Below are 26,025 nucleotides of genomic sequence, written 5' to 3'. Positions count from 1 at the left end.
CAATGTCAGTAATAGAACAAGACATATCATTCAGAGTCATTATTAATATCCGAATACGTACTTTCAAGTATAAGTAAGCATTTTAATGTAACTCGAGCAAAAAAAAATTTGTGTGCTTTGGATTTTTAATTCCTATCACTCAGTTGAAGTCTAAATGAATATTTTTAGGTTGTAGAGTAAAATGTTACAATAATTAATGAGGATTTTGAAAGCTCTATATGTTAAGGAAGAAAACTAAGAAACTTCTAATATAGAGAGATCATTAACTAGAAAATTTTAGGAAGACTATCACCTTTTCTGAATCAACAAGCTTTATAAAAATTTAAAATAACAAGGCAGAATAATGGAGATTAGATTATATCATAATTCTAATCTTTGTAGAACTGTCTAGTGTTCTAAGATTCATAACATTAAATAAAATAACTTCTAAAACTGCCTTTGGGTTTTAGTTATTTAATTCCATTTAGGCCATGAATCTTCGGTTGTGTTTTCTGAACGTAATTAGCGTGGAGCCTAATGAAGCAGAATTACTGACTGTAAACAGAAAGATAACAGGCCACTTTCATCATTTTCCTTCAAGCAAAGACAAACCACAAGGCAGACAAAGGATTCTGGAGTTGCCTTGTCGTGTACTTATACAAGATGTTCAAACAAGACGAAATAGCAGCAATTACATTCTTAAAAGGCTGCTTGAATGAAAGAAAGACTTCTTTAATGCAGTACTTTGCAGATTAAAATACCAATATAACAGGGCTTAGAAACCACCAGTGGTTGCCTGCAGAGAAAGTAGTTCATATGACAGAAACTGCCAAAGAAATAGCCAAAGCAATGTTCCTTAAGAGAGCAAGTGTTTTTTATCTGTAAATAAGCCAGGGAAGATGCTAAAATTGGTGTGCATGCCACAAAAGCCAAATTGCAGATGGAAATGCAGGGAATTGCGTTATCTTAGAAGCCAATTAATTTGGTCCATTGCCACATTTATGGACCCAAGACTTAAGAACAATTTTACTTTCTCCAGTGATGGTGTGAGACAGCAAGTATGTGTAGAAATATTAAGAATAAAATATGGAAACGATGGCAATAATTTTATGTTTGCTTCAGAGAATACAGAGCATCTTCAGATGGTGCACAGAGCTTTCATTTGCGGCCTCAAAAATTAGTATCCTCACCATTGTTAGCAGATAGGGTAGGGGGTCTCCAGAGAAAGAGAAACAGGCGTGGCTTTCTTGACATAAGAGAAGCCATTTTTGCCTAAGCCATTTTGTGATCTAAGCCTGGCCACAATGCTTGCCCTTGAACAGGTCTCAGTAATGATCTTAAGGGAAGTGAGGGAATCCAGGAACAAAAGGAAAAGCAGTCAAGAAACAATAGTTCAGTGATAACACCGAGTCCCAATTCCTCCTCAAGGGATATACTGTGTTGGCCAAAAAGTTTGTTCGGGTTTTTCCAAATGAACTTTTTGGCCAACCCAATACCTATCAATCTGATACATATCTTCTGCAGGAATTAAAGCCCCCACCCAGGTAGAAGATGGTAACTACATGCTGAGACCCCAGACTGGTTGGAACCAGAAGGTTGATGATTGAGATTCCTAGAACACCACCCTGTTACCTCATCATCAACCAATCAGAAGAAAGTCATACACCTTGCAGCTGTCATGCCAAATATTGCCTTTAAAAAGTCTTCCCTGAAAACCATCTGGGAGTTTGGGTCTTTTGAGCACAGGTCTCCCATTCTCCTTGCTTGGCTCTGCAATAAACCTTTCTCTGCTCCAAACTGACATTTCTGGACTCACTGTGCCTCGGGCACAGGGGCTTGGTTTTGTCAATGATCTACGTTCCAGGCAAGCTGGCACAAAAAATCATGTGACCAGTCACCGTAATTTCAGCGAGGTCCCTTCTCTCCGCCCTTTTAGAGCCTGACAAGCATCTTGCATGAAAGGTTCACACAAAGGCAAAATGTAACATATTCTGACACTGGAAGCTTTGACAGCAGAGCTCTCCAATAAAAACATTATGTGCGTCACATATGTAATTTAAAATTTTCTAGTAGCCACATTAAAAACAACACAGGTAAAAAGGAACAGGTGAAGCTCATTGTTGGTTTATTTGTTTTTGGCTTTTATATTATAAGAAAAAAAATGAGACCACAGATACTGAAAACCACACAGAAAAAATGTATAACTTAATGAGTTATTTATAAGGTGAGCATCTATGTAACAACTAACCAAGTTAAGAAATAGGACTTTGCTGCCTACCTCAGAAGTCTCTTCATGTGTCCCGGCCCAGTTTCAACCCAATCCTGCCTTCTATGTGTTATCAGTCTCCTGATTTCTTTCTTTCTTTTTTTTTTTTAACTTATAGACATTACTATTAGAACAGTTTTAGATTTACAGAAAAAAAATGAGCAGATGGTACAAGAGTTCTTGTATGCCTCCACAGACATACCCAGTTTCTCCTATTATTAGCATCTTACATTAATTGGGTGTATTTGTTACAGTATTGATACATTATTATCAACTAAGTCCAACGTTTATTTAGATTTCCTTTGTTTTTAACCTAATGTCTGTATTGTTCCAGAAGCCAATTCAGGATTGGATTTTTTTCATAGGGGTTGAGGAGAGAGAACACTTTAATTAATACTTTACAATATCACCTTGCCAACACTTAAATTAGCTATAGTCCTTTAAAAGCTCTAGTGAGAGCAGCAACACTAACATACACTCGCTCTCACAGACTCTAAAAGTGTGCCATATACAAAAGGATGCATCATTAGCTTTCAGGGAAAGTCATTTGTAGCTAATTCACAACACTCCGCCTGGATATTCTTGCATTTTTCTCTCATTTGTGAGTCAACATTTGACCTCAAAGTTACAAATGTTTCGCGTTTTAATAGTTCTAAAATGTTATGGAATTCCCTTCCAATCAAAACAATTTTGTCAAATAGTTTCCAGGCTAGTTCCCTAAGCCTGTTTCATTCATATTGTAGCAGAAATCAATTACATTTGAACTGAAAATTGTTGGAAACAATGCTGTTACATTATGTAAGGGAGCCCTGGGCACAGAAAGATACAACACACGTGTTTTTTATACATAAATAGCCCCATAGGAAAAGCTGATCCAGCTAAATTGGCCTAATGGTCTCAGAAGCTCTCCTTCCCTCTCCACTCTCCCAGTTTTCTTCTCCTTGGGATTTCATCACAGCTCTCTTTTTTCCTTTTCATCAATCTTTTGAATAGTAAGGACTCATAGGGAAAAAATGAAGACTGCTCTTTTAGCTTGAGGTCCATGTAGGAGAGGTGGAAGGTTGGTGATATGTAAAGAAAAGATGATTTTTAAACTTATATTCAATTTTTTAAATGATAAAATTTAAAGCCATATTCCTTAAGCCTTTAAATTCAAAATACAAATCTCATTATTCTATTAATAAGTCTAGTACATTTTAATAAGGAGGCTTTGATTAATATTCTCAAGTTGAACAAACTAAACTTCCTTCAACCAGTTATGTTTACAAGCTTAGTTTAATTAAATTTTCCCTAAATGCTTTAAACTGCATTAATAAATTTAACATTTTCAATTTTCTTTTTTTTAAAGTATGTTTATCACCTCTCCTGTCAAGCAAAACATTCTCAGTACTTACAGACTAAATTAAATTTGTAAATATAACAAATCTCTTAAACATTCCAATACTATACTGCTTGCAAACCATAAAATCCTCTTACATCTTTCAGTGATAAATTACAAATCTAAAGTCAGTTACCCCGTTACACATTTCAAGTTGGAATCGGGAGGCTAATCTCTCAGCCATTCTCCTACACCCAATTATTTCAAACATTATAAATACTGTGAATACCAAATATACAGATTGTTGTTCTTAAATTTAATACAAAAGTGTTAATACTGTGGATTTGGTCTCTTGCTTGTCTATATTTAATTCTCAATCTTCCCATGGCTAAAATACATGAACACGCTACAGCTAAGGGAACTGTTATAGCATCTCAAAATGAGTTGATGTTCCCATGCTAAGCAAGTTGCATTGATTTCTTGCCAGAGATTTCTGGCCCAAGGCAGGATCCAAATTCCAGGGTTATTTTTCTAGCACCAAAAATAGATGCTCGCCTTTTTAAAAGTCAGTCACTTATTCCAACCAGGGACTTTAAATCCAAATCTTTCCAAGGGAAATGGTTGGTTTTGCTGAACCCACGTTAGGAGTATAAATTACACCATTGTCTAATTCTTTGAGTCTGCAACCCACCCCATCCCTCATGTTACCTCACCTCTTTAAGTGGATTCAACTAGTCTTTTTACTGCTTGATTGAACTGAGCACTATTTTCAAATTTTTGTCTTCATCTACTATCTGTTCAGTCTCTAAGTCTTATGGATCAGGTAAGCAGTTCTTTCGTCCGTTTTCTATTTGTTCATCTCTGTTTTCCTCAGACCTTAATCATAAAGATGAGATCACTAGGCAGCATTTAACCTAACTCCAGATTTTTCCTTTACTGAATGTACACAACGCCTTGCCTAACCTGTTGATTCCTTTCCTGGATTAAAAGGAGTTAAGATAAATAAATAAATACATTTTTTTTTTTTTAGAAAAAAGGAGATAAGAGTGAAGAATTAAGTAGTTAAAGAATGACTGACTCTACCTGTAGCTTCCCCTTAGAGAATCTGCAGGCAGACCACACGGGCAAGACAGCATCCAAAGGGAGATCAGAAGAAGTCAGCAGGTCTACACTCAATGGAAAAATGGTGAAGAATCTGATCTCCTACCTTAATGGTTAACTGAGATTGTTTCCCCCTTTTCCCTTTAAAAATTGTTATGGCCGGGGCTTCCCTGGTGGCGCAGTGGTTGAGAGTCTGCCTGCCGATGCAGGGGACACGGTTCGTGCCGCGGTCCGGGAAGATCCCACATGCCGCGGAGCGGCTGGGCCCGTGAGCTATGGCCGCTGAGCCTGCGCGTCCGGAGCCTGTGCTCCGCAACGGGAGAGGCCACAACAGTGAGAGGCCCGCGTACCACCAAAAAAAAAAAAAAAAAAAATTTTCATGGCTGAGCAGAATCTTCAGAGTTGGTCTCTGGATGTGAGAGACCACCTTCTCTGCAGATTGCCGGCTTTTCTGACTAAAGCACCTTTCCTTTCTACTGACACTTGTCCCTGGATTATTGGCTTTTGAGAGGAGAGCAGCTGAACTTGAGTTTGCTAACAATGATGTGTATTTAATTCAAGGAAAGACTGAGTCCCAGGAACACTTTGAGACTACATTCTGTTTAAAGAAGGAATGGGGAAGGGGAGAGAGCATGCTCTAGGGAAGGGAAGACCATGGCCATCTGTGTGTGATGGGAGAGGAAAGAAGCTGGCTGGACATTAAGAAGTGCGTGCCTGGGAAAGAGAGGAATCACGAATAACAATGGCCCAAGGCACGGAACCTCTGTACAGTGATTCCTGACCTCTCCACTTCCAATCCCTGTCCTTGATTTGCTATAACCTCTAACCCCTTGAGGTGGTGGTGGTAGCGGGGGAATTGGTAAGGTCCCATCTCACTGCTGTATGAAGGTTATTTCTGACATCCTGTTATCCCAAGGGGAACCCCTGAATTTAGATTTTGTTCCCTAGAACTTCTTTGCAGGCAGGTCTGAAAGCCACTGATAACCACTGATAAACTTTTTCCACCAGAAAATTCGTTCTTGAAATGTGGTCTTTGCTGGCCTGCTTTATCTCTTTATGCCCCTAGCCTCCTTTTCTACCATTCCCTGCCTTGCCCGCTCCACTTTTCAGCATGCTTTCACTTCTGCTTTGTCTCACTGCAGAACCTTTACCCTTGTCATTTCTTCTGCCCAGCTCCCTCTCCTCCCCTCACCTTTAATCTTCAGGTCTTAGTTTCAATTTCACTTGGGTTAACTCCTTTCTTTATAAGCTTCCACATTCTAATGAACTTCCTGTTGGGAAGGACCCACATCTGGGTTGTGATACCTTTTCAATGTGGTCCGCCCCACAGGGCTCCACCAGGGCAAGGGCTGTGTTTGTGTTCAGTTTTATTCTCGGTGCCTAGCACATATCGGGCATATAACTAATTGTTACACAAAAACTATTTATAATGTAGCTTTGAATTCAAATTGGAACTCTAATCTCTAAAATTGAAGAAAATAATGTATCTTGAAATTTAGCATTTGAGAAAAACAGGTTTAATGAGGAGTTAAAGATTTCTAAAGATTTCACAGAGGGCGTGGATCGCAGAAGGATGCATAGTTAGATGCAGGTTATTAGTTATGGGTTGTATGGTAGGTTTAGGATTACTTATTATATTATGCTTTATACCTAATATATGTTATAGAAGTCTGTATGAACTAAATATGTTGTACTTAATGTATTAAATATAAAAATAATAAAGGAAAAATGGAATAATATGAAAAAATGATTTCTGAAGATTTCAAATTTGACATATGTAGCGAGAAACTTTACACGAAGTATAACATACAGAAAAGTGCCAGAGTCAGTGTACGGCTTGAGTGTTCACGTAACCAGCTCCAGCTCAAACAGAACATTCCCAGCACCCCAGAAGATCCTCTTGTGTCCCCTAACAGTCGTTTCCATATTTATTCAACTTTAATTTTTAATCTGATGATACTTCATTGCTCCAAAACTTAGTGGCTTAAAACAGCTATAATCATTAATTTACTCACAAGTATGAAATTTGAGCAGGGCTTGGGATGAACAGCTGTCTCTGTACCATGTGTCAGCTTGACTAGGGGCAAAGAAAACACTTGCTCACCCCTATATCACTAGTTTTAACAGGACCAGGAACATAGAAATCTACTTCAATCAATTTTTTTGACTGACCGAATCCCAACCTGAAACCAGGCCTACATCTAGATTTTCAGTCATTTGAGCCAATATGTTTGCTTTTAAGCCAGTTTGAACTGTATTTTCTGTTGCTTACAACTATAAGATTCTTAACTGATAAGAGGGAGATTAGGGTGTAAAGGGAGAATAAAGTTATCTCAGAGAAGCAAGAAGAGGGATTCAGATTACCAGGGTCTAAGAAGAGACGTCCGGGCTTCCCTGGTGGCGCAGTGGTTAAGAATCCACCAGCCGATGCAGGGGACATGGGTTCGAACTCTGGTCTGGGAGGATCCCACATGCTGCAGAGCAGCTAAGCCCGTGTGCCACAACTACTGAGCCTGCGCTCTAGAGCCCACGAGACACAACTACTGAGGCCACGTGCCACAACTACTGAAGCCTGCGCACCTACAGCCCATGCTCTGCAACAAAAGAGGATACTGCAGTGAGAGGCCTGCTCACCACAACTAGAAAAGAGCCCCATGCACAGCAATGAAGACCCAACGCAGCCAAAAATAAATAAATAAAATAAATAAATTTTTTTTAAAAAAGAAGAGATGTCCCTAGCAGTGGAGGAGAAGCAGGGATCCTACATGCCTCTTGGTGGCAGTGCCCCAAGGAGGTGGCAAGGCCTCAGAGGGATGGAGTGGTAACCTAGGGAAGTGGCTGCCTGGCCGGGGTTGGGAGAGATTCCAGCAGCAAAAAACAAACCATCATTCTGTAAGTGAAGCACAAAAATTGGTAGACAGCACCCAGATCTGAAAGGACCACATGAGAGCGACAATAGCCATCTCTGCAGAGGCGAGTATGGACAGCAGACTGAGGACCCCCAAAATGTGGGTCCTGCATGAGGCCACATAACCTTGCCATGACTCCCAGGAAGAGATATGAAAGCTCCAAGAATGACTGTGATAAATTTCCTGTCAACTTGGCAGAGTAGAAGCATGACATGAGAAATCAAGCTGATTTGTAGAAAATCATTTTTCTGTACACGTGGCTGTGTGGTCTGAGATTCATAGCAGCTAAATAAGCGTGATAAAGAGCTTGCCTGAGGTGGAATTAAGTTTCGAATACTGGAGGAAACGTGAGCATGGGAGCGGAGTGTGGGGGATTGATTGGTGGGGAGAATGCTCAGTAGGTGAAGCTCTCCTTGACTGTTGGGGAAGGGAAAGTGACTTACAAGCTCTTCCACTACAAGTGTTTCTGACATGCAAATTAGCCTATATGTGATTGTCTAATAGAGAAATGATGTCAGTGATAGGCAAAAGTTGTGTTGACTCATATGAAATTTTTCCCAGTAGGTTAATGTTTTCTTCCACGAAAATTTCTCCACTTTGTTCCACTAAGTAACAGACGAATGGCAACATAGATGCACACACAAGCCACAGAGAAATACAGTACTGTATAGAATACTGATGATTCATCCCATGTTTTTCTCTTGCCTTGATTTAGCCACGTCCTCAGTCTAAGAGGTGGAATTCTACTTCATTTTTGTATATTGAATTCTTGTCTTCATAAATCAATAGCCTCAACCTGTTCTTTATTTTTTTAAAATTTTTATTGGAGTACAGTGTTGATTTACAATGTTGTTAGTTTCTGCTGTACAGCAAAGTGACTCAGTTATACATATACATATATCCACACTTTTTTAGATTCTTTTCCCATACTGGTCATTACAGACTATTGTATAGAGTTCCCTGTGCTATACAGTTGGTCCTTATTAGTTATCTATTTTATATATAGTTGTGTGTATTCAACCTGTTCTTATACCCTTTACATCAAGCTAGCTTAATTTTTTTAAAAGTAAAGCCCAATAGTTAATTACTCATTTCATTTTTTAATATTTATTTATTTATTGTGGCTGTGCCGGGTCTTAGGTGCGGCACTCGGCATCTTCGCTGCATCATGCAGGATCTTTAGTTGCAGCATGCGGGCTCTTAGTTGTGGCATGCATGCAGGACCTAGTTCCCTGACCAAGAATGGAACCCGGGCCCTCTGCATTGGGAGCACAGAGTCCTACCCACTGGACCATCAGGGAAGTCCCAAATTACTTATTTCTTTATAGGGGTTAAACTTGTCTTTTAATTGTATTTTTATTAGGATCGGGGTTTCTCTGTCGTTGTTAGTGCTGTGGTTATTAAGTTGCATACGTTTTAAGTGGTCTGGCTCAACCAAATATTTTCCATAAGACGTTGTTTTAACTGTGCTTCTTTGCAGAATGGAGATTTTTCTGAACATACATATGGATTCTTGTAGAACTGCCTGTAGTTCTTGCACTAGCCACCAGCTGGCATCACCAGGTGGTTGCCCCAGGCAAATTTGCTTTCCAGTAATTCTGAGAGGTTGGGGTCAGGGAAGTTCCAGGTTGGGTAATGCCTGTTCCCACACCTTGCCTCTTCTCACTTGCCTCAATTTTGTCTAACTATTCTTACTGAAAAATCTAGCTTTAAGGACAAAAGACTTGCTCTTCCCTCTTCTGCCTTGAGTTCATAACACTTGTCATTTATGAGTATTTTCTTTAGAGAGTTCCTACCAGAACTTTTTTGGCCTTGATTAACCTATGAAGCAACTCCTAAATCCACTTTTCTACCCTGACCCTTCTCTAAGCACTACCATCTCAACACAGCAACCCCAGGAGTGGCTGGATTATTCTTCACCAAATGCTAAAGAATTGTGGAGATGCGTCCTTTAAAAGCACATTGATAGCTCTGAGTAATATGCAGCACAATTCAGTGCGATCTTTCTGCCCTTTCTTTCCATCTCTGCCCTCCTATGCTGATGTTGCAGTTATAGCAAGTACCCTCCAGGTTTCTGTCACTGTTCACTAGGTTTTCAATTTATACTTGACAACTGTTTTTCCTCTATACACTTACTTTACCACATGAACACTGTATTTATTTATTTATAACATCTTTATTGGAGTATAATTGCTTTACAATTGTGTGTTAGCTCCTGCTTTATAATACAGTGAATCAGCGATACATATACATGTATCCCCATATCTCCTCCCTCTTGCGTCTCCCTCCCACCCTCCCTATCCCACCCCTCTAGGTGGTCGCAAAGCATCGAGCTGATCTCCTTGTGCTATGCGGCTGCTTCCCACTAGCTATCTGTTTTACGTTTGGTAGTATATATAAGTCCATGACACTCTCTCACTTTGTTCCAGCATACCCTTCCCCCTCCCCGTGTCCTCAACTCCATTCTCTACATCTGCGTCTTTATTCTTGTCCTGCCCCTAGGTTCTTCAAAACCTTTTTTTTTTTTTTAAATTCCATATATATGTTAGCATAAGGTATTTGGTTTTCTTTCTGACTTACTTCACTCTGTATGACAGACTCTAGGTCCATTCACCTCACTACAAATAACTCAATTTCATTTCTTTTTATGGCTGAGTAATATTCCATTGTATACATGTGCCACATCTTCTTTATCCACTCATCTGTTGATGGACACTTCGGTTGCTTCTATCTCCTGGCTATTGTAAATAGAGTTGCAATGAACATTGTGGTACATGACTCTTTTTGAATTATGGTTTTCTCAGGGTATATGTCCAGTAGTGGGATTGCTGGGACGTATGGTAGTTCTACTTTTAGTTTTTTAAGGAACCTCCATACTGTTCTCCATAGTGGCTATATCAATTTACATTCCCACCAACAGTGCAAGAGGGTTCCCTTTTCTCCACACCCTTTCCAGTGTTTATTGTTTGTAGATTTTTTGATGATGGCCATTCTGACTGGTGTGAGGTGATACCTCATTGTAGTTTTGATTTGCATTTCTCTAATGATTAGTGATGTTGAGCATCCTTTCATGTGTTTGTTGGCAACCTGTATACCTTCTTTGGAGAAATGTCTATTTAGGTCTTCTGCCCATTTTTGGATTGGGTTGTTTGCTTTTTTGATATTGAGCTGCATGAGCTGCTTGTAAATTTTGGAGATTAATCCTTTGTAAATATTTTCTCCCATTCTGAGGATTGTCTTTTCGTCTTGTTTATTGTGCAAAAGCTTTTAAGTTTCATTAGGTCCCATTTGTTTATTTTTGTTTTTATTTCCATTTCTCTAGGAGGTGGATCAAAAAGGATCTTGCTGTGATTTATATCATAGAGTGTTCTGCCTATGTCTTCCTCTAAGAGTTTTATAGTGTTTGGCCTTACATTTAGGTCTTTAATCCATTTGGAGTTTATTTTTGTGTATGGTATTAGGGAGTGTTCTAATTTCATTCTTTTACATGTGGCTGTCCAGTTTTCCCAGCACCACTTATCGAGGAGGCTGTCTTTTCTCCATTGTATCTTCTTGCCTCTTTTATCAAAAATAAGGTGACCATATGTGCGTGGGTTTATCTCTGGGCTTTCTATCCTGTTCCAGTGATCTATATTTCTGTTTTTGTGCCAGTACCATACTGTCTTCATTACTGTAGCTTTGTAGTATAGTTTGAAGTCAGGGAGCCTGATTCCTCCAGCTCCGTTTTTCTTTCTCAAGATTGCTTTGGCTATTCGGGGTCTTTTGCGTTTCCATACAAATTGTGAAATGTTTTGTTCTAGTTCTGCTATTGGTAATTTGATAGGGATTGCACTGAATCTGCAGATTGCTTTGGGTAGTATAGTCATTTTCACAATGTTGATTTGTTCCAATCCAAGAGCATGGTATATCTCTCCATCTGTTTGTATCATCTTTAATTTCTTTCATCAGTGTCTTATAGCACATGAAATTTCTTTCATCAGTGTCTTACTTTAAATAAATATATTGCTTTATATTGCACAATTATCTACTCCTTTGGAATCCTTTCTTCATTTCTTTAATTTTTTTTTCCCCGTGCAATTGCTACTTTCTACAAAAACCCTACCCAGATTCATCTTAACCAGAAATACTCAGCCTTCTCCCCATACTCTGATAGTCCTTGTCCTGCATCTATATAAAAGCACCTAAATGCCAGGGCAGTGAGAGCAGGAGAGTATGCTGGGCAACCCACAGCCTCTGGAGTTGGGAGAACTTGGGTTTGCTTCCTGCCTTTTCCACTTTTGAGGGCAAGTTATGAGGCCTTAACTACTTTGGGCCTCAGTTTTCTCATCTGTAAAACGGGAACAGTGATATCTACTTTATACGGCTGTTGTGAAAATTAAATCACATACCTAAGGCTCTTAGCACAGTGCCTACTATAGTAGTTCTGTGTCTGGCACATATTAAGGACTGAGTTGATCTTGGATATTATTAATATTATTTAGGGTATTTATCCATTCATTCACTGTATAAATACTGTGGGGTGTCTTACTTCCTTTGGGTTGCGATAACAAAATACCACAGACTAGATAGGTTATAAACATCAAAAATTTATCCCTCACAGTTCTAGAGACTGGAAGTCCAAGATCAGGGTGCCAGCACAGGCCCTGGGGGAAGGCCCTCTTCCCACTTGCAGACTGCTGACTTTTCACTGTGCCCTCAGGTGGTGGAAGGGGTTAGGGAGCTCCTGGGAGCCTCCTTTATAAATCACTAATCCCATTCATGAGGGGGATTAGGATTTCAACATATGAATTTGGGGGCAGGGAGGGGGGAGACACACACAAACATTCCAGCCCACAGCATGGGGCTTACTCTATAGAGTGGACTGAAATGTGTCCCCCCAAAATTCATAAGTTGAAGCCCTGACCCCCAAAGTGTCTGTATTTGGAGGTAGGGGGTAGGGTCTTCCTGGAAGTATTTAAGGTTAAATGAGGTCATAAGTATAGAGCCCTGAACCAATAGGATTAGTGTCCTTATAAGAAGAGACACCAGATAGTTCTCTCTCCCCATCTTTCCATCTCCCTCTCTCTCTCTCCCTGTCATGTGAGGATACAACAGAAGGTAGTCTGCAAACCAGGAGGAGGGCTGTCACCAGAACCCGACCATGCTAGCACCTTGATCTTGGACTTCCAGCCTCTAGAATTGTGAGAAAATATATTGTTTAAGCCACCAGTCTATGGTATTTTGTTGTAGCAGCCCAAGCTGACTAATACGGACATGTAACCAAATAGATAAATATATAATTCATATACCAATGAGTACTAGAAGAAACATAAATGTGGGTGAGGGGATTTTAGAATAAGTATAGATACAATAGACAGGAAAGGCCACCCCAAGGAAGTGACACTGGGACAGACACCTGAAAGAAATGAGGAAGGATTTATGAGAATATCTTGGGTCACAACATTCCAGGCAAGTACAAAGTCCTTGAAGCATTCTTGGCCTGCTTGAGGAACAGCAAGGAGAGAGTAAGTGGGAGAGTGAGAGGAATAGGGATGCAGACTAGATTCCACGTCCAGATAGCTTGTGTAAAGTCTTTGGAGTTTCTATAATAATTGCCTGGATTTTGTAGCAAGTATAACATTTTTTCAGTCCACAAATCATGGTCCAAAAGTAACTGTTTTTATTTTTCTATAGCTAAACGTAGTTTCTATCCTAAGGTCTCAGTCTGCTCACTGGTTGAAAACTGGTCTGGTCAATTCCAGGTTTTCTTGGTCAATTCAGGATTTTCCTGTCATCCCAAGTTTAAAATCAATCAATTCTGAAAAAAAAAAAAAAAAAAAAAAAAAATCTCCTTTTCTCTGCTTCTCTTTAGGGTAGCATTTAAGTTCCCAGATATTTAAAGGACAGTGCAAAGGAGTGTTGATCTGTCATTCCTTACTTGCCAACACTGACATCTGCTGAATGTCTCATCCTGTCTGGTCCTCAGATGTCGTTATCTCTCCAGGATGGCGTCTGTTGAGATGCCCACATCCCCATCTAGTCCTTGGTCACAATCTCTTGTGACATTTTGCACATGCTGTACCCTTTGGCAACACCCCTTGGTTAACTGGTTTTGTCTTTCAGCTAACTCTAAGGAAGTCCTCGAAGGAAGAGGGGATGTCTAGAAAACTCCAGCTGTTCTCTTAGCCAGCAGGATGCTTGGCAGGGCTCCCCAGGCCCTCTCTGTCCAATAGCATCCCTCATGGGCTTTGGGCTGGGTCACAGTAAAGTGGTAATGGGACTTCCGTGAGGGGTCAGCCTCCAGATTTCAGATGGAAAGTTGGCACAGTCTCCTCTACTCTCAGATCACTCAGCTTATCTAGGAATCTGGAGTTAATCCAAAAAGGGTAGGTGAGATATTATCTTCTTATTTTAGAAAAGATAGATAATTATCTTTCTCATACGGCACTCATTTCCCATTTGCCCCCTGCCAGGATACCAAAATCTGCAGGTGCTCGAGTCCCTTCTATAAAATGGTGCAGTATTTGCATATAACCCACACACATCCTTCTGTATACTTTAAACCAGCTCTAAATTACTTACAATTCAAAGTAAATGCTGTGTAAATAGAAATAAATACAGTGTAAATTACATGTAAATAGTTGCCTGTGCACAGCAAATTCAAGTTTAACTTTTTGAAACTTTCTGGAATCTTTTTTTTTTTTTGCGGTACGCGGGCCTCTCACTGTTGTGGGCTCTCCCGTTGCGGAGCACAGGCTCCGGACGCGCAGGCACAGCGGCCATGGCGCACGGTCCCAGCCGCTCCGCGGCATGTGGGATCTTCCCGGGCCGAGGCACGAACCCATGTCCCCTGCATCGGCAGGCGGACTCTCAACCACTGCGCCACCAGGGAAGCCCTGGAATCTTCTTTTTTTTTTTTTTTTTTTTTTTTAATATTTTTGATCTGCAGTTGGTTGAATCTGTGGATGTGGAACCTGTGGATAGGGAGAGCCAGAGAGCCTAAGCGCCTGATGTATGTTCCTCCCCCAACTGCCTGCGGCATCGGTGGAACAACAAAGAAACCACAGAACCAGGAAGAGAAGCCCCTTCCTCTTTCAGTTTCCCTCCAGCACCCTCTACTGGCAATGTTTAACATGGTGCCAGTGGTGAAGGAGAAATCCTTACAGAGTTTAGTTCCATTAACACAGAGGAAGCACAAAAGGTGAATTTGGAGCTGAGAGGCAGTAAGTTGATAACTGACATGTGGATGATGTACAGCGTTCATGTGATCAACTGGGTGTTATCACAGTCTGTAGAAGAACATTGATTGAGAGTCTGTTGGATACTGGGCACTGTGGCATGTGCTAAGGGTATAATGAGGAACATGATAGACCAAAATATCTGCCCTCCTGGAGTTTGCATATGGGATTGGGGCAGGCATAGATTGCCTGACAATAAATAAGTAAACAACCAAAAAACTACAGATAACAATCAGTGCTATGATGAAAGTAAACAGGGGACTATAATAGAAACTAAGAAGGGGTCCTTTTTAGAATGGGCTGACAGGGGAGACCTCTCCCAGGAGGTGACAAAAATTATGAATGACTTTGAAATGGGCAAAAAAGATCACTAGGTCTCTTGTCTGGGGCACCTTTCAAGTTATTCTCTGCCTGTCATTATCTTTAAACTATTTTACAGCTCTGTAAATTGTAGATAAACGATGCAATGCAAAGGAATGTTAACTATGGACATGTGAGTGGATTTTTCCTGTGAAAGTGAAATTGATTTCCCTCCCCCCAACCCCTCTGTAGAAGTGTTTTGCATATATTAAGCAAATTTACTTTTAGCATTCCTGATGGCCTACATGTATAACTGCTCTTTGGAATCTCCTTTATTTCATTGTAACATTGTACTGGTTCCCTCATTAATTAACAAGTTTAGTGAAATCTTTGACATGTGTTCATTTTATATTCATATGAGAATGACATTAAAATAATGACGATCCTGGGGGGAAGGCAAAATGGGTAAAGGGGGTCAACTGTATGGTGATGGATGGAAACTAAACTTTTGGTGGTGAGCACACTGTAGCATATACAGAAGTCAAAATATAACATTATACACGTGAAACTCATGTAATGTTATAAACCAATGTTACTTCAATTTAAAAAAAGATCCCTTAACACATTTAAATTCAATCCCCCCAAAGACTCCAGTGCTGGGGGGGTCACTCAGCCAGGGACTATTAGCCTAATATTCACATCACATCAAGACTGAGGGAGCTGATCACACTGTCTACTCCTTCATTATTTGTGTGTTGATAACACACGCCCAAAATCACCTCTACAAGACAGGGTCAAGGGAGAACACAGCCTTGCAATTTAGAGGCTGACACAGTTTTATCAAGGGTGCTCATGAAATCAAAGAGATATTGATTTTTCTAACATTGTGGGCAGTTAAAAGAACGTTTAATAGGACTCTTCATAGATATTTTTGAGCCCATGACAGGGCTGTGCTTATAGAATCCTAGAATTTTAAAATAGTATAGCGAACTTAGAAATCTAGTTCAATCCCCCCATTTTACATATGAATTAAGCAAGCCAGGAAAGCCTAGATGACTAGCTCAAGATCATTAACTAATTAACGGCGAGCTCAGATATAACCCAGTGTCTTCCTTAGTCCCATACTCTTTCTACCACCAGGATGTTGGAGCCAACCAGAATTTCACAAGAGATTCCCAGCAATGCTCCCCATCCCTTCTTTCCTTCTTCATACATATACACTCACTCTGAAAAAGAAAGGGAGTGGTGGTGTCAGTGATGGTATGTGATAAGGAAAGAGCTTTGGGCTCAGAAACAGTCTTGGTTTTTCATCTGGTTTTACTACGTATTTGTATTTCTGAGCTTTAGCGTCTTCATCTGCAAAGTGGGCACAAATAATAAGCTGCCTTATAAGATTATTCTGAGGGTTAATAATAACCTATATAAAGTGCCTGGCATATAGTCGGTGCTCAATAAGTCATAACTTTTATTAAATGCTTACAAAAATATATTAAAGAACAACCTACATGCCATAAAAAACCTTTACTCTTTGAGGAATGCACAGTTGACAGTACTGACATTTTCATAATAAGTTAGTACTTTCATGTGTAAATGAAAGTTATACGCCCACCCACATACAGCCGTCTGTTAAAAAAAAAAAAACATCTATTGAATGGACAACTGGCAAACATAAGGCAACTCCACACAAATCAATATTCTCTCTCTACCTCCCACTGTTACACTTAGATGCTTAAAATAATTCTTACGTCTCTAGACAAAATCTTACTTTTTTTTTTTTGTTTTTGTTTTAATATTTATTTATTTATTTGTCTGTGCTGGGTCTCAGTTGCGGCATGCAGGATCTTTAGTTGTGGCATGTGGGATCTCTTTTAGTTGCAGCATGCGAGCTCTTAGTTGTGGCATGCAGGATCTAATTCCCTGACCAGGAATTGAATCCAGGCCCCCTGCATTGGGAGCACGGAGTCTTAACCACTGGACCACCAGGTTAAGTCCCAGAATCCGCTTACTTTCAAACTGCCTAAAATGAAACATGAACTAGAAACACTGTATTTTTACAAGTACAATAGGCCCTGGAGTATGAGGCAATCCAAATGAGTGCACAGCTCTGTTTGCCACATCCTCTGCAAAAGTGATGGGACCCTGGGTGTGGTAATTAACCGAGGCTCATCCCCACTGATAAAAATAACTGTTTAATACTTCATCGTGAACAACAGGTTTTCATATACTATATAATTTTAAATGTTAAGAAACTAAAAAGAAGATGCTATGCCCTCCCTACGGCAACGAAAGCAAGGTTAGGGAAGACTATCCAGACATATTGGCTCACTGGAGGACTAAATTTACATTACAGCTGTATTAGTTTGCTAGAGCTGCTGTAGTGATGTACCACAAAATGAGTGGCTTAGAACAACAGGAATTTATCGTCTCACAGTTCTGGAGGCCGGAAGTCTGAAATCAAAGTGTTGGCAGGGCCATTCTCCCTCTGAAGGCACTAGGGAAGGATCTGTTCCAGGCCACTCTCCTAGCTTCGAGTAGGTTCTTGGTTTGTGGCAGCATAACTCCAATCTTCACATGGCCTTCTCTCTGTGTGGGGGTCTGTGTTGCATCCAAATTTCCCCCTTTTTAAGATACCAGTCATTGGATTTGATCCCCTAATGACCTCATCTGCAAAGATCTTATTTCCAAATAAGGTCACATTCACAGGTACTAGGGCTTATATGAATTTTAGAGGTACACAACTCAATCTATAACAACCACCTCAAAGGTGGTTGTAGCGAGCAGCAGGTTCTAAAGAAGAGCATTTTATAGAGGGAAAAATAGAACATATAAAGGTTAAGAGACAGATTGTGAACTCTGTGAGGGCTGAGATATTTGTCTCTTTCTCCCTTGTATCTGCAGCACTTCGAACAGTGCCAGTTTCATTCAGTAAGTGATTGTTGAATGAATATAAGGTCATTGCATGTCTAAGGAATGGCATGGCCTTAAGTTCATTGTCCCCAGGAAGGTAGGCAAAGACCCTATTACGAAGAGCCTTGCAAACCACACTAAGTGTCAGAAACTAGGGCTGACATGTTGACGATATTAAGGAATTCCACGGATGCCTGGCACCCGCCAGTTACTTCTCTTCCCCAGAGCACGTGCAAGGGTGCCATGCCGCGAGGGCCACAAGAAGAACGGCGCCAGCTCTACACACTCCAAAGTAGAGCTGGGTTCTCCAGCTAAAGCTGGATGGAAGCACATGGTTTGGGCTCCAAGTCTACGTGGAGCCTCCTACTTTGCTCTTTCCAACCCATCCTGCCCTCACTCCCCGCCCGGCTGGCCCGCCGACTCCTGGAAGACACCAGGCTGCCTCCAAGTCTCCGTGAACCCCATGGGAGGAATCCCGCAGCGCGCTCCAACCCCCCGGCCCCGCCCTCCTTCCCACTGGAATGCAGCGAGAGCGCAAGCGCGCCTTCCAGAGCAGAGCGCGCGCTCGCGAGCTCCCCGCATACCCGTGCTCATCCGGGTCTCGGCGAACCTCAGCCAATGGTGAACGTTCACGGCCCTCGAGGGCGGGGCTAAGCCTTCCCTCACATGGGGCCTTTGCTCACAGTGGGCGCTTCCAGGCAACACCAACCATTCAGCCGAGAAAAGGCGCAGAGGCAGAATGCCTAGCGTCTGGGCGAGGATAGACGGTTTTGAGATGGAGCAGCTGTCGCCCCGTAGAAGCGACTGAAGTGCAAGCAGATTCCCCAGAGCCGCTGTAGTAAACACACTTCAGAAACGTGAGGTGCCGGTGGTCACGTGGGGAGTGCCCCCTCCAATGAGGAGCCGAGGGCGGGGCCGAGGCCGCTGACGCGGCGGTGGCGGCGGAGTCACCCGGCCAGCCTCGGGACCGGTCACCGGCCGGCAACCGTCCAGCGGCTTCGACCACCGCCTCCGTGCTCCGTCCTCACTCCTCTCTCCCGGGCCGAGAGGCAGCGTGGCCGACAGTGGCTAAATTCTCTCTCATTCCTGTCGGCGGCTCGCCTCAGGCGGGCCGTCTGCTCCTCGGGGGCCGCCTCGGTGGGGCTAGGTTTCCGTGACGAACCTCCTGGGGCTGCCCGCGCCCGCTCGGGCCGTCGTGTCGGCTCGATTTTGTTGAACTTGCTCACCCTCCGCCGGTCCGGGGCCCTCGAAGTTATGCGTCTCGTCCAGGAGGTGGCGGCGGGTGCCGGCTCCTAAAGGCGTCACACCCGGACTCCGCTGACTGGGCAACCTCCATTCATCTTCCAGCTGCGCCGCCAGCGCCCTCTCCCTCTCCCGTCCCTTCCTCGGACTCATTTTTTCCTTCCCTCCCCTCTGCCGCCCTTTCCTCACTCCTTGGGTGCGGCGATTCTCCTGCGACCGGAGGTGTCGGTTATGAGCCGGACGCCCCTGCTCTGAATTTCTCCGCGGAGGAGCTCGGCGGCTCCCCGCCACCCGCCGCGTCCCCGGGATGGGGGTGAATGCTGTGCACTGGTTCCGAAAGGGGCTTCGGCTTCACGACAATCCTGCCCTGAAGGAGTGTATTCAGGGCGCCGACACCATCCGCTGCGTCTACATCCTCGACCCCTGGTTCGCCGGCTCCTCCAATGTTGGCATCAACAGGTGGCGGTGAGTCAAAATCCCGTGGGAAATTGGTTTCGCTGTTTGCTGAATCAAGACTTCACATGCGATCGGCCAGACCTGAGAATTTAGACTTGGCACCGGCTTGCCTATGCCGTTTTAATTACTGCAGGTGCTTTAAGTATTAAATAGAACGGATTTAATAGTCCTCTGGACAGAGAGTGCTGTGCTGGCAGCCTGGAACACCTTGGCCTTAAGGTGTGAGTTCCGTGGCTCTGCACTAATGGGAACTCTTCCCCTGGATTTATGGAGTGCTTAGTGCTGGAGTTAAAGAAACACCCGTCCAGTTCTCAGTGGCCCGTGGGTTGATTTCCTTGGCCTCTTTGTGGCGTTTGAAGGGATTGTGGTTTTTAATGTTTACGTTTGTGTGTGTTTAGTTAACTCATAGTATGGAGAAAATCATTCATTCAGTAGAGTCGCCTCCAAATCCGGTTTTCTTCCACCATGAGGTTGCCACAGGCAAAGCAAGGGAAACATTTCTCTTTGCTCGGCTCTCCCTCTCCACTCCTCCTTGTGGTTGACTAGACAAGCACAGTTTTTCTTTCTAGGCAATGTATAATCCTTCTAGGATTCAGAGCACTGGAAGAAATCTTAGAGAAGCTTTATGATCTTTTCCTGAAACGCCAGGCTAGAGGATTGTTAGGCCCCCTGGTGGAAATGAAACCGTTCTTTCAACAGATTATTGATCACCTACTGTATACCAGGCACTGCTTTAAACACTAGGGATATGGTAGTGAATGAAACAGATAGAACTTCTTGTGCTTTTCAAGCACATGTCCCAGAAAGCATATAGTATTTAGTGGCGATAAAGGATTTGCAGAAATAGAGATAAAAGGGATGAAAAATACAAGGGGTCGGGGTTGGAGTAGCAGTTTAAAATATGGTGATAGGGAAAAACTCAGAGAAAGTCACAGTTGAGCAAGACGATGAAGCAAGTAATGGATTACAGATATCTAGGGAAAAGCATTCCAGGGAGAAGGAACAGTAGGAGAAAAGGACCTGAGGTGGAAATATGCTTAACCTTTGGAAGGAACAGCAGAAGAAACCAATATGGCTGGAGCAGAATACGTGAGAGGAAAAGTAGTAGATGAGGTCAGAGATGTAATAGGGCCAGATTGAGTAGAGATTTATAGGCAGTTGTCACGATTTGGGCTTTTACTCACAGCAAAGTGGGAATAATTGTAGGATTATGAGCAGAGAAGTGATGTGATTTGATGTAAGTTTTAAAAAAACTTCTCTGGCTGCGGTTCTGAGAACAGACTCAAATTGTGGGATGGAGGTGGACAAAAAGCAGTAAGACCAGTTAGGAGTCCATTGCATTCATCCAGGTGAGATATGATAATGACTTGGACCATAGTGATTGTGGTGGACGTGGTGACAAGTAGTCAAGTGCTGAGTATATTTTGAAGGCAGGATTCACAGAATTTATTGACAGATTGGATATATGGTGTGAGAGAAAGAGAAGGAATTAGGAATGATTTCAAAATTTGACTTGAGAAACTAGAAGGATGGAACTGCTCTTTGCTAAGTGGTCAGTTGAAGAAGCCATTGAGAGGGTGATTTGAGTTCTCTTTTGAACTTGGTTAAGTTTGAAATGTTTATTACACATCCAGGTAGAGATAGCAGATAGGTAGTTGGATATATCTGGAGTTAAGGACAGAGATCCAGGCAGGAGATATAAATTAGGGAGTCATCACTTTATAGGTACCTTTTAAAGCCATTTATTAATCCATTCAGTCATTGAACAGGTATATGGCATGCATGTACTACATGTCAGACACTTTTAGGTGCAGGGCATCCAGTATAAACAAAAAAGCTAAAAATTCCCTATCTTGTTGAAGCACATTCTGGTAGAGCCATGAGACTATATGAGAACATTAAGAAAATGAGTGTAGATAGAGAAGAGAGGCGGTCCAAGAACTGAGCCTTGGGTACTCAAATGTGTTGAAATTGTGGACCTGTGGAAGAACCAGCATAGGAGTTAGAGAAGGAACATCTAGGAAGATAAGAAAACCCAGAAGAGTATGGTGTCTTGGAAGCCAAGCAAAGGAGAGAGAGTGTTTCAAAGAAAGTGTTTTACCTTTGTCAAGTTGCTGGCCAAGTGAGATGAGGACTGAAAATTAAAAATCATATTTAGCATTTGAGATCATTCATAATCATGACTAAAGTGGTTCCAGTAGTGTCAGAGACAAAAGCCTTTTGGGAATGGCTAGCTCTTTTTTTTTTTTTTTTTTTTGTGGTACGCGGGCCTCTCACTGTTGTGGCCTCTCCTGTTGCGGAGCACAGGCTCAGTGGCCATGGCGCACGGGCCCAGCCGCCTTTTGGGAATGGCTAGCTCTTCTAAGAAGTTTTCCTCTAGGGGGATCAGAGAAATGGTGTAGTTCCTGGAGGAGAACATGAAGTCAAGAGAGGATTTTTTTTTTTTTTAAGATGGGAGAAATTACAGCATGTTTGTGTACTGATGGGAATTATATAGCAACTCTATATAAAACACTTTCCTTAGCAGAGTTGGTGTCAAAGTTGATTCTGGAAAAAGATAATAAATGTTATATATTTTAATCTATTAATATCTTAACAATATAGTAATGATTCCCTCTTCATAAGATTGTTAGGAGGATTGTTAGGAGGATTGTTAGGAGGATTAGTTTAAAAATGTTAAATGCGGGCTTCCCTGGTGGCGCAGTGGTTGAGAGTCCGCCTGCCGATGCAGGGGACATGGGTTCGTGCCCCGGTCCGGGAAGATCCCACATGCCGCAGAGCCTGCACGTCTGGAGCCTGTGCTCCGCAACGGGAGAGGCCACAACAGTGAGAGGCCTGCATACCGAAAAAAAAAAAAAAAAAAAAAAAAGTTAAATGCTTAAAATGTGAGTGGTAGTAGTAAGTGCTTATTTGCTATTTGCTCTTAAATGGGAAGTCCTAGGTAAATAATATCTAGTTAAATGCCTACAGTCAGTTTCTTCTAGAGTACTTTATAAGTTTATAAAACCTAAACTATAAAATTCTGTAGATTAGGGGTTATATATTGCTTTACTTTGTACATCCAACAACTCACATTGTTAAATAATGAGTGAAATAAAACTCGTAAGCATAATAGGAATAGTCCCATATTTTCCTTTTTAAAAAGGATTTTTTTAAACTACTAAATATTGCCCTTGATGAGTAACAGATAAAGATGTAAATAATGAAGAGAGACAGACTGTTTTCTTCCACTGAAGTCTGTTATAAAATGGAGGGAGAGATTTTATTTAATTTGTTCTCATAGCACCAACTACAGTGCTTTTCATATAGTAGTAACTCAGTTAATGTTTGTTAATGAAGTGACTTCCAGGAGTCAATAATTTTATGTTTAAACAACTTTATTAATTTACTCATTGACCGTACAATAAGGTGCAAATTCCTTAGCTTGGCATTCAGGCTGTCTTGTGGGTTTCTGTCTTCTTTCCTTTGTGCCATTTCCTTTAATCAACAGTATTTCCTAGATTTTTGGATTTAACAGAAAAACAAATTTTTAAAAATTTATTTTGCCTAAGTAAATTAACAGAACCACCTTTTGATGTTGCCATCATTTCATTTAAGCAACTAGAGAAAGAAGAACAAACAAAACCCAAAGTTAGCAGAAGGGATGAAATCATAAAGATCAGAGCAGAAATAAATGAAATAGAGACTAAGAAAACAGTAGAAAAGATCAATGAAACTAAAAGCTGGTTCTTTGACAAGATAAAATTAATGAACCTTTAGCCAGACTCATCAAGAAAAAAAAGGGAGAGGGCCCAAATCAATAAAATTAGAAATGAAAAAGGAGAAGTTACAATGGACACCACAGAAATGCAGAGGACCATAAGAGACTACTACAGCCAACTATATGCCAATAAAATGGACAACCTAGAAGAAATGAACAAACTATTAGTAAGGTGCAATCTCCTAAGACTGAACCAGGAAGAAATAGAAAATATGAACAGACCAATTACAAGTACTGAAATTCAATCGGTGATTAAATAACTCCCAACAAACAAAAGTCCAGGACCAGATGGCTTTACAGGTGAATTTTACCAAACATTTAGAGAAGAGTTAACACCTGTCTTTCTGAAACTATTCCAAAAAACTGCAGAGGAAGGAACACTTCCAAACTCATTCTATGAGGCCACCATCACCCTAATACCAAAATCAGAAAAAGATACCATACACACAAAAAAATTACAGGCCAATATCACTGATGAACATAGATGCAAAAGTCCTCAACAAAATACTAGCAAACTGAATCCAGTCGTACATTAAAAGGATCATACATCATGATCAAGTGAGATTTATCCCAGGGATGCACAGATTTTTCAGTATCCACAAATCAATCAGTATGATACACCACATCAACAAATTGAAGAATAAAATCCATATGATCATCTCTGTAGATGCAGAAAAAGCTTTTGATAAAATTCAACATCCAGTTATGATAAAAACTCTCCAGAAAGTGGGCATAGAGGGAATATACCTCAACATACTAAAGGCCGTATATGACAGACCCACAGCTAACATAATCAATGGTGAAAGTCTGAAAACATTTCCTCTAAGATTAGGAAAAAGACAAGGATGTCCACTCTTGCCACTTTTATTCAACGTGGTTTTGGAAGTCCTAGCCACAGCGATCAGAGGGGAAAAAAGAAATAAAAGGGAGCCAAATTGGGACAAAATAAGTAAAACTCTCACTGTTTGTGGATGACATGATGCTATACATAGAAAATCCTGAAGATGCCACCAGAAAAATACTAGAGCTTATCAATGAATTTGGTAAAGTTGCAGGATACAAAATTAATATGCAGAAATCTGTTGCATTTCTATACGGTAACAATGAAAGATCAGAAAGAGAAATTAAGGAAACAATTGAATTCACCATCACATCAAAAAGAATAAAATACCTAGGAATAAATTGACCTAAGGAGGCAAAAGACCTGTACTCCAAAAACTGTAAGACCCTGATGAAAGAAATTGAAGATGACACAAACAAATGGAAAGATGTACTGTATTCTTGGATTGAAAGAATCAATATTGTCAAAATGACTGTACTACCCAAGTCACTCTACAGATCAAATTACCAATGGCATTTTTCACAGAACTAGAACAAAAATTTTTAAAATTCGTATGGAAACAAAAAAGACTGCGAATAGCCAAAGCAATCTTGAGAAAGAAAAATGGAGCTGGAGGAATCATGCTCCCTGACTTCAGACTATACTACAAAGCAACAGTAACCAAAACAGTATGGTACTGACACAAAAACAGAAATATAGATCAATGGAACAGGATAGAAAGCCCATAAATAAACCCACACACCTATGGTCAATTACTCTACAATAAAGGAGGTAGTAACGTGTAACGGAGAAAAGACAGTCTCTTCAATAACTGGTGCTGAGAAGACAGGACAGCTACATGTAAAAGAATGAAATTAGAACATTCTTTAACACCATACACAAAAATAAACTCAAAATGCATTAAAGACCTAAATGTAAAATTGGATATTATAAAACTCTGAGAGGAAAACATAGGCAGAACACTCTTTGACACAAATCGTAGTAATATCTTTTTGGATGTGACTCCCAGAGTAATGGAAATAAAAAGAAAAATAAACAAATGGGACCTAATTAAACTTAAAAGCTTTTGCACAGCAAAGGAAACCAGAAACAAAACAAAAAGACAACCTACAGAATGGGAGAAAATATTTGCAAATTATGTGACTGACAGGGAATTTATCTCTAAAATATACAAACAGCTCATACAGCTCAATATCAGAAAAAACAAACAATCCAATCAAAAAATGGGCAGCAGATCTAAATAGACATTTCTCCAAAGAAGGCATACAGATGACCAAAAGGCACATGAAAAGATGCTCATCATTGCTAGTTATTAGATAAATGCAAATCAAAACTACAATGAGGTATCACCTCACACCAGTCAGAATGGCCATCATCAAAAATTCTACAAACAATAAATGCCGGAGAGAGTGTGGAGAGAAGGGAACCCTCCTACACTATTGGTGGGAACGTAAATTGGTACAGCCACTATGGAGAACGTATGGAGGTTCCTTAAAAAACTAAAAATAGAGCTACCATATGATCCTGCAATCCCACTCCTGGACATATATCTGGAGAAAACCATAATTCAAAAAGATACATGCATCCCAATGTCCGTAGCAGCACTATTTACAATAGCCAAGACCTGGAAACAACCTGTATGTCCATTGACAGATGAATGGATAAAGAAGATGTGAAACAGACACACACACACACACACACACACACACACACACACACACACACACAC

General features: G+C 41.0%; 1 protein-coding gene across 3 annotated transcripts in view; it reads left to right on the top strand.

Annotated features, from left to right (window-relative positions):
- Positions 1-18,941: 18,941 nt before the first annotated feature.
- CRY1 (cryptochrome circadian regulator 1) overlaps positions 18,942-26,025 on the top strand; it is a 106,984-nt gene continuing 99,900 nt past the window's right edge. For 2 of the 3 annotated variants that reach the window (XM_029204911.1, XM_029204912.1), the window contains exon 1: positions 19,117-19,704. In XM_029204911.1, coding sequence (XP_029060744.1) covers positions 19,547-19,704 — 158 coding nt within the window. In that variant the 5' untranslated portion in view covers positions 19,117-19,546. Of the gene's footprint in view, positions 19,705-26,025 lie in introns of all 3 variants that reach the window. The other variant, XM_029204910.1, reaches the window with a different exon arrangement.

Source organism: Monodon monoceros, unplaced genomic scaffold (assembly GCF_005190385.1).
Source record: "Monodon monoceros isolate NGI ecotype Baffin Bay Population unplaced genomic scaffold, NGI_Narwhal_1 Super_Scaffold_6, whole genome shotgun sequence".
Lineage (NCBI taxonomy): Eukaryota > Metazoa > Chordata > Mammalia > Artiodactyla > Monodontidae > Monodon > Monodon monoceros.
The sequence above is the reverse complement of the archived record's forward strand: the minus strand, read 5'-3'. Positions and strand labels throughout refer to the sequence as shown.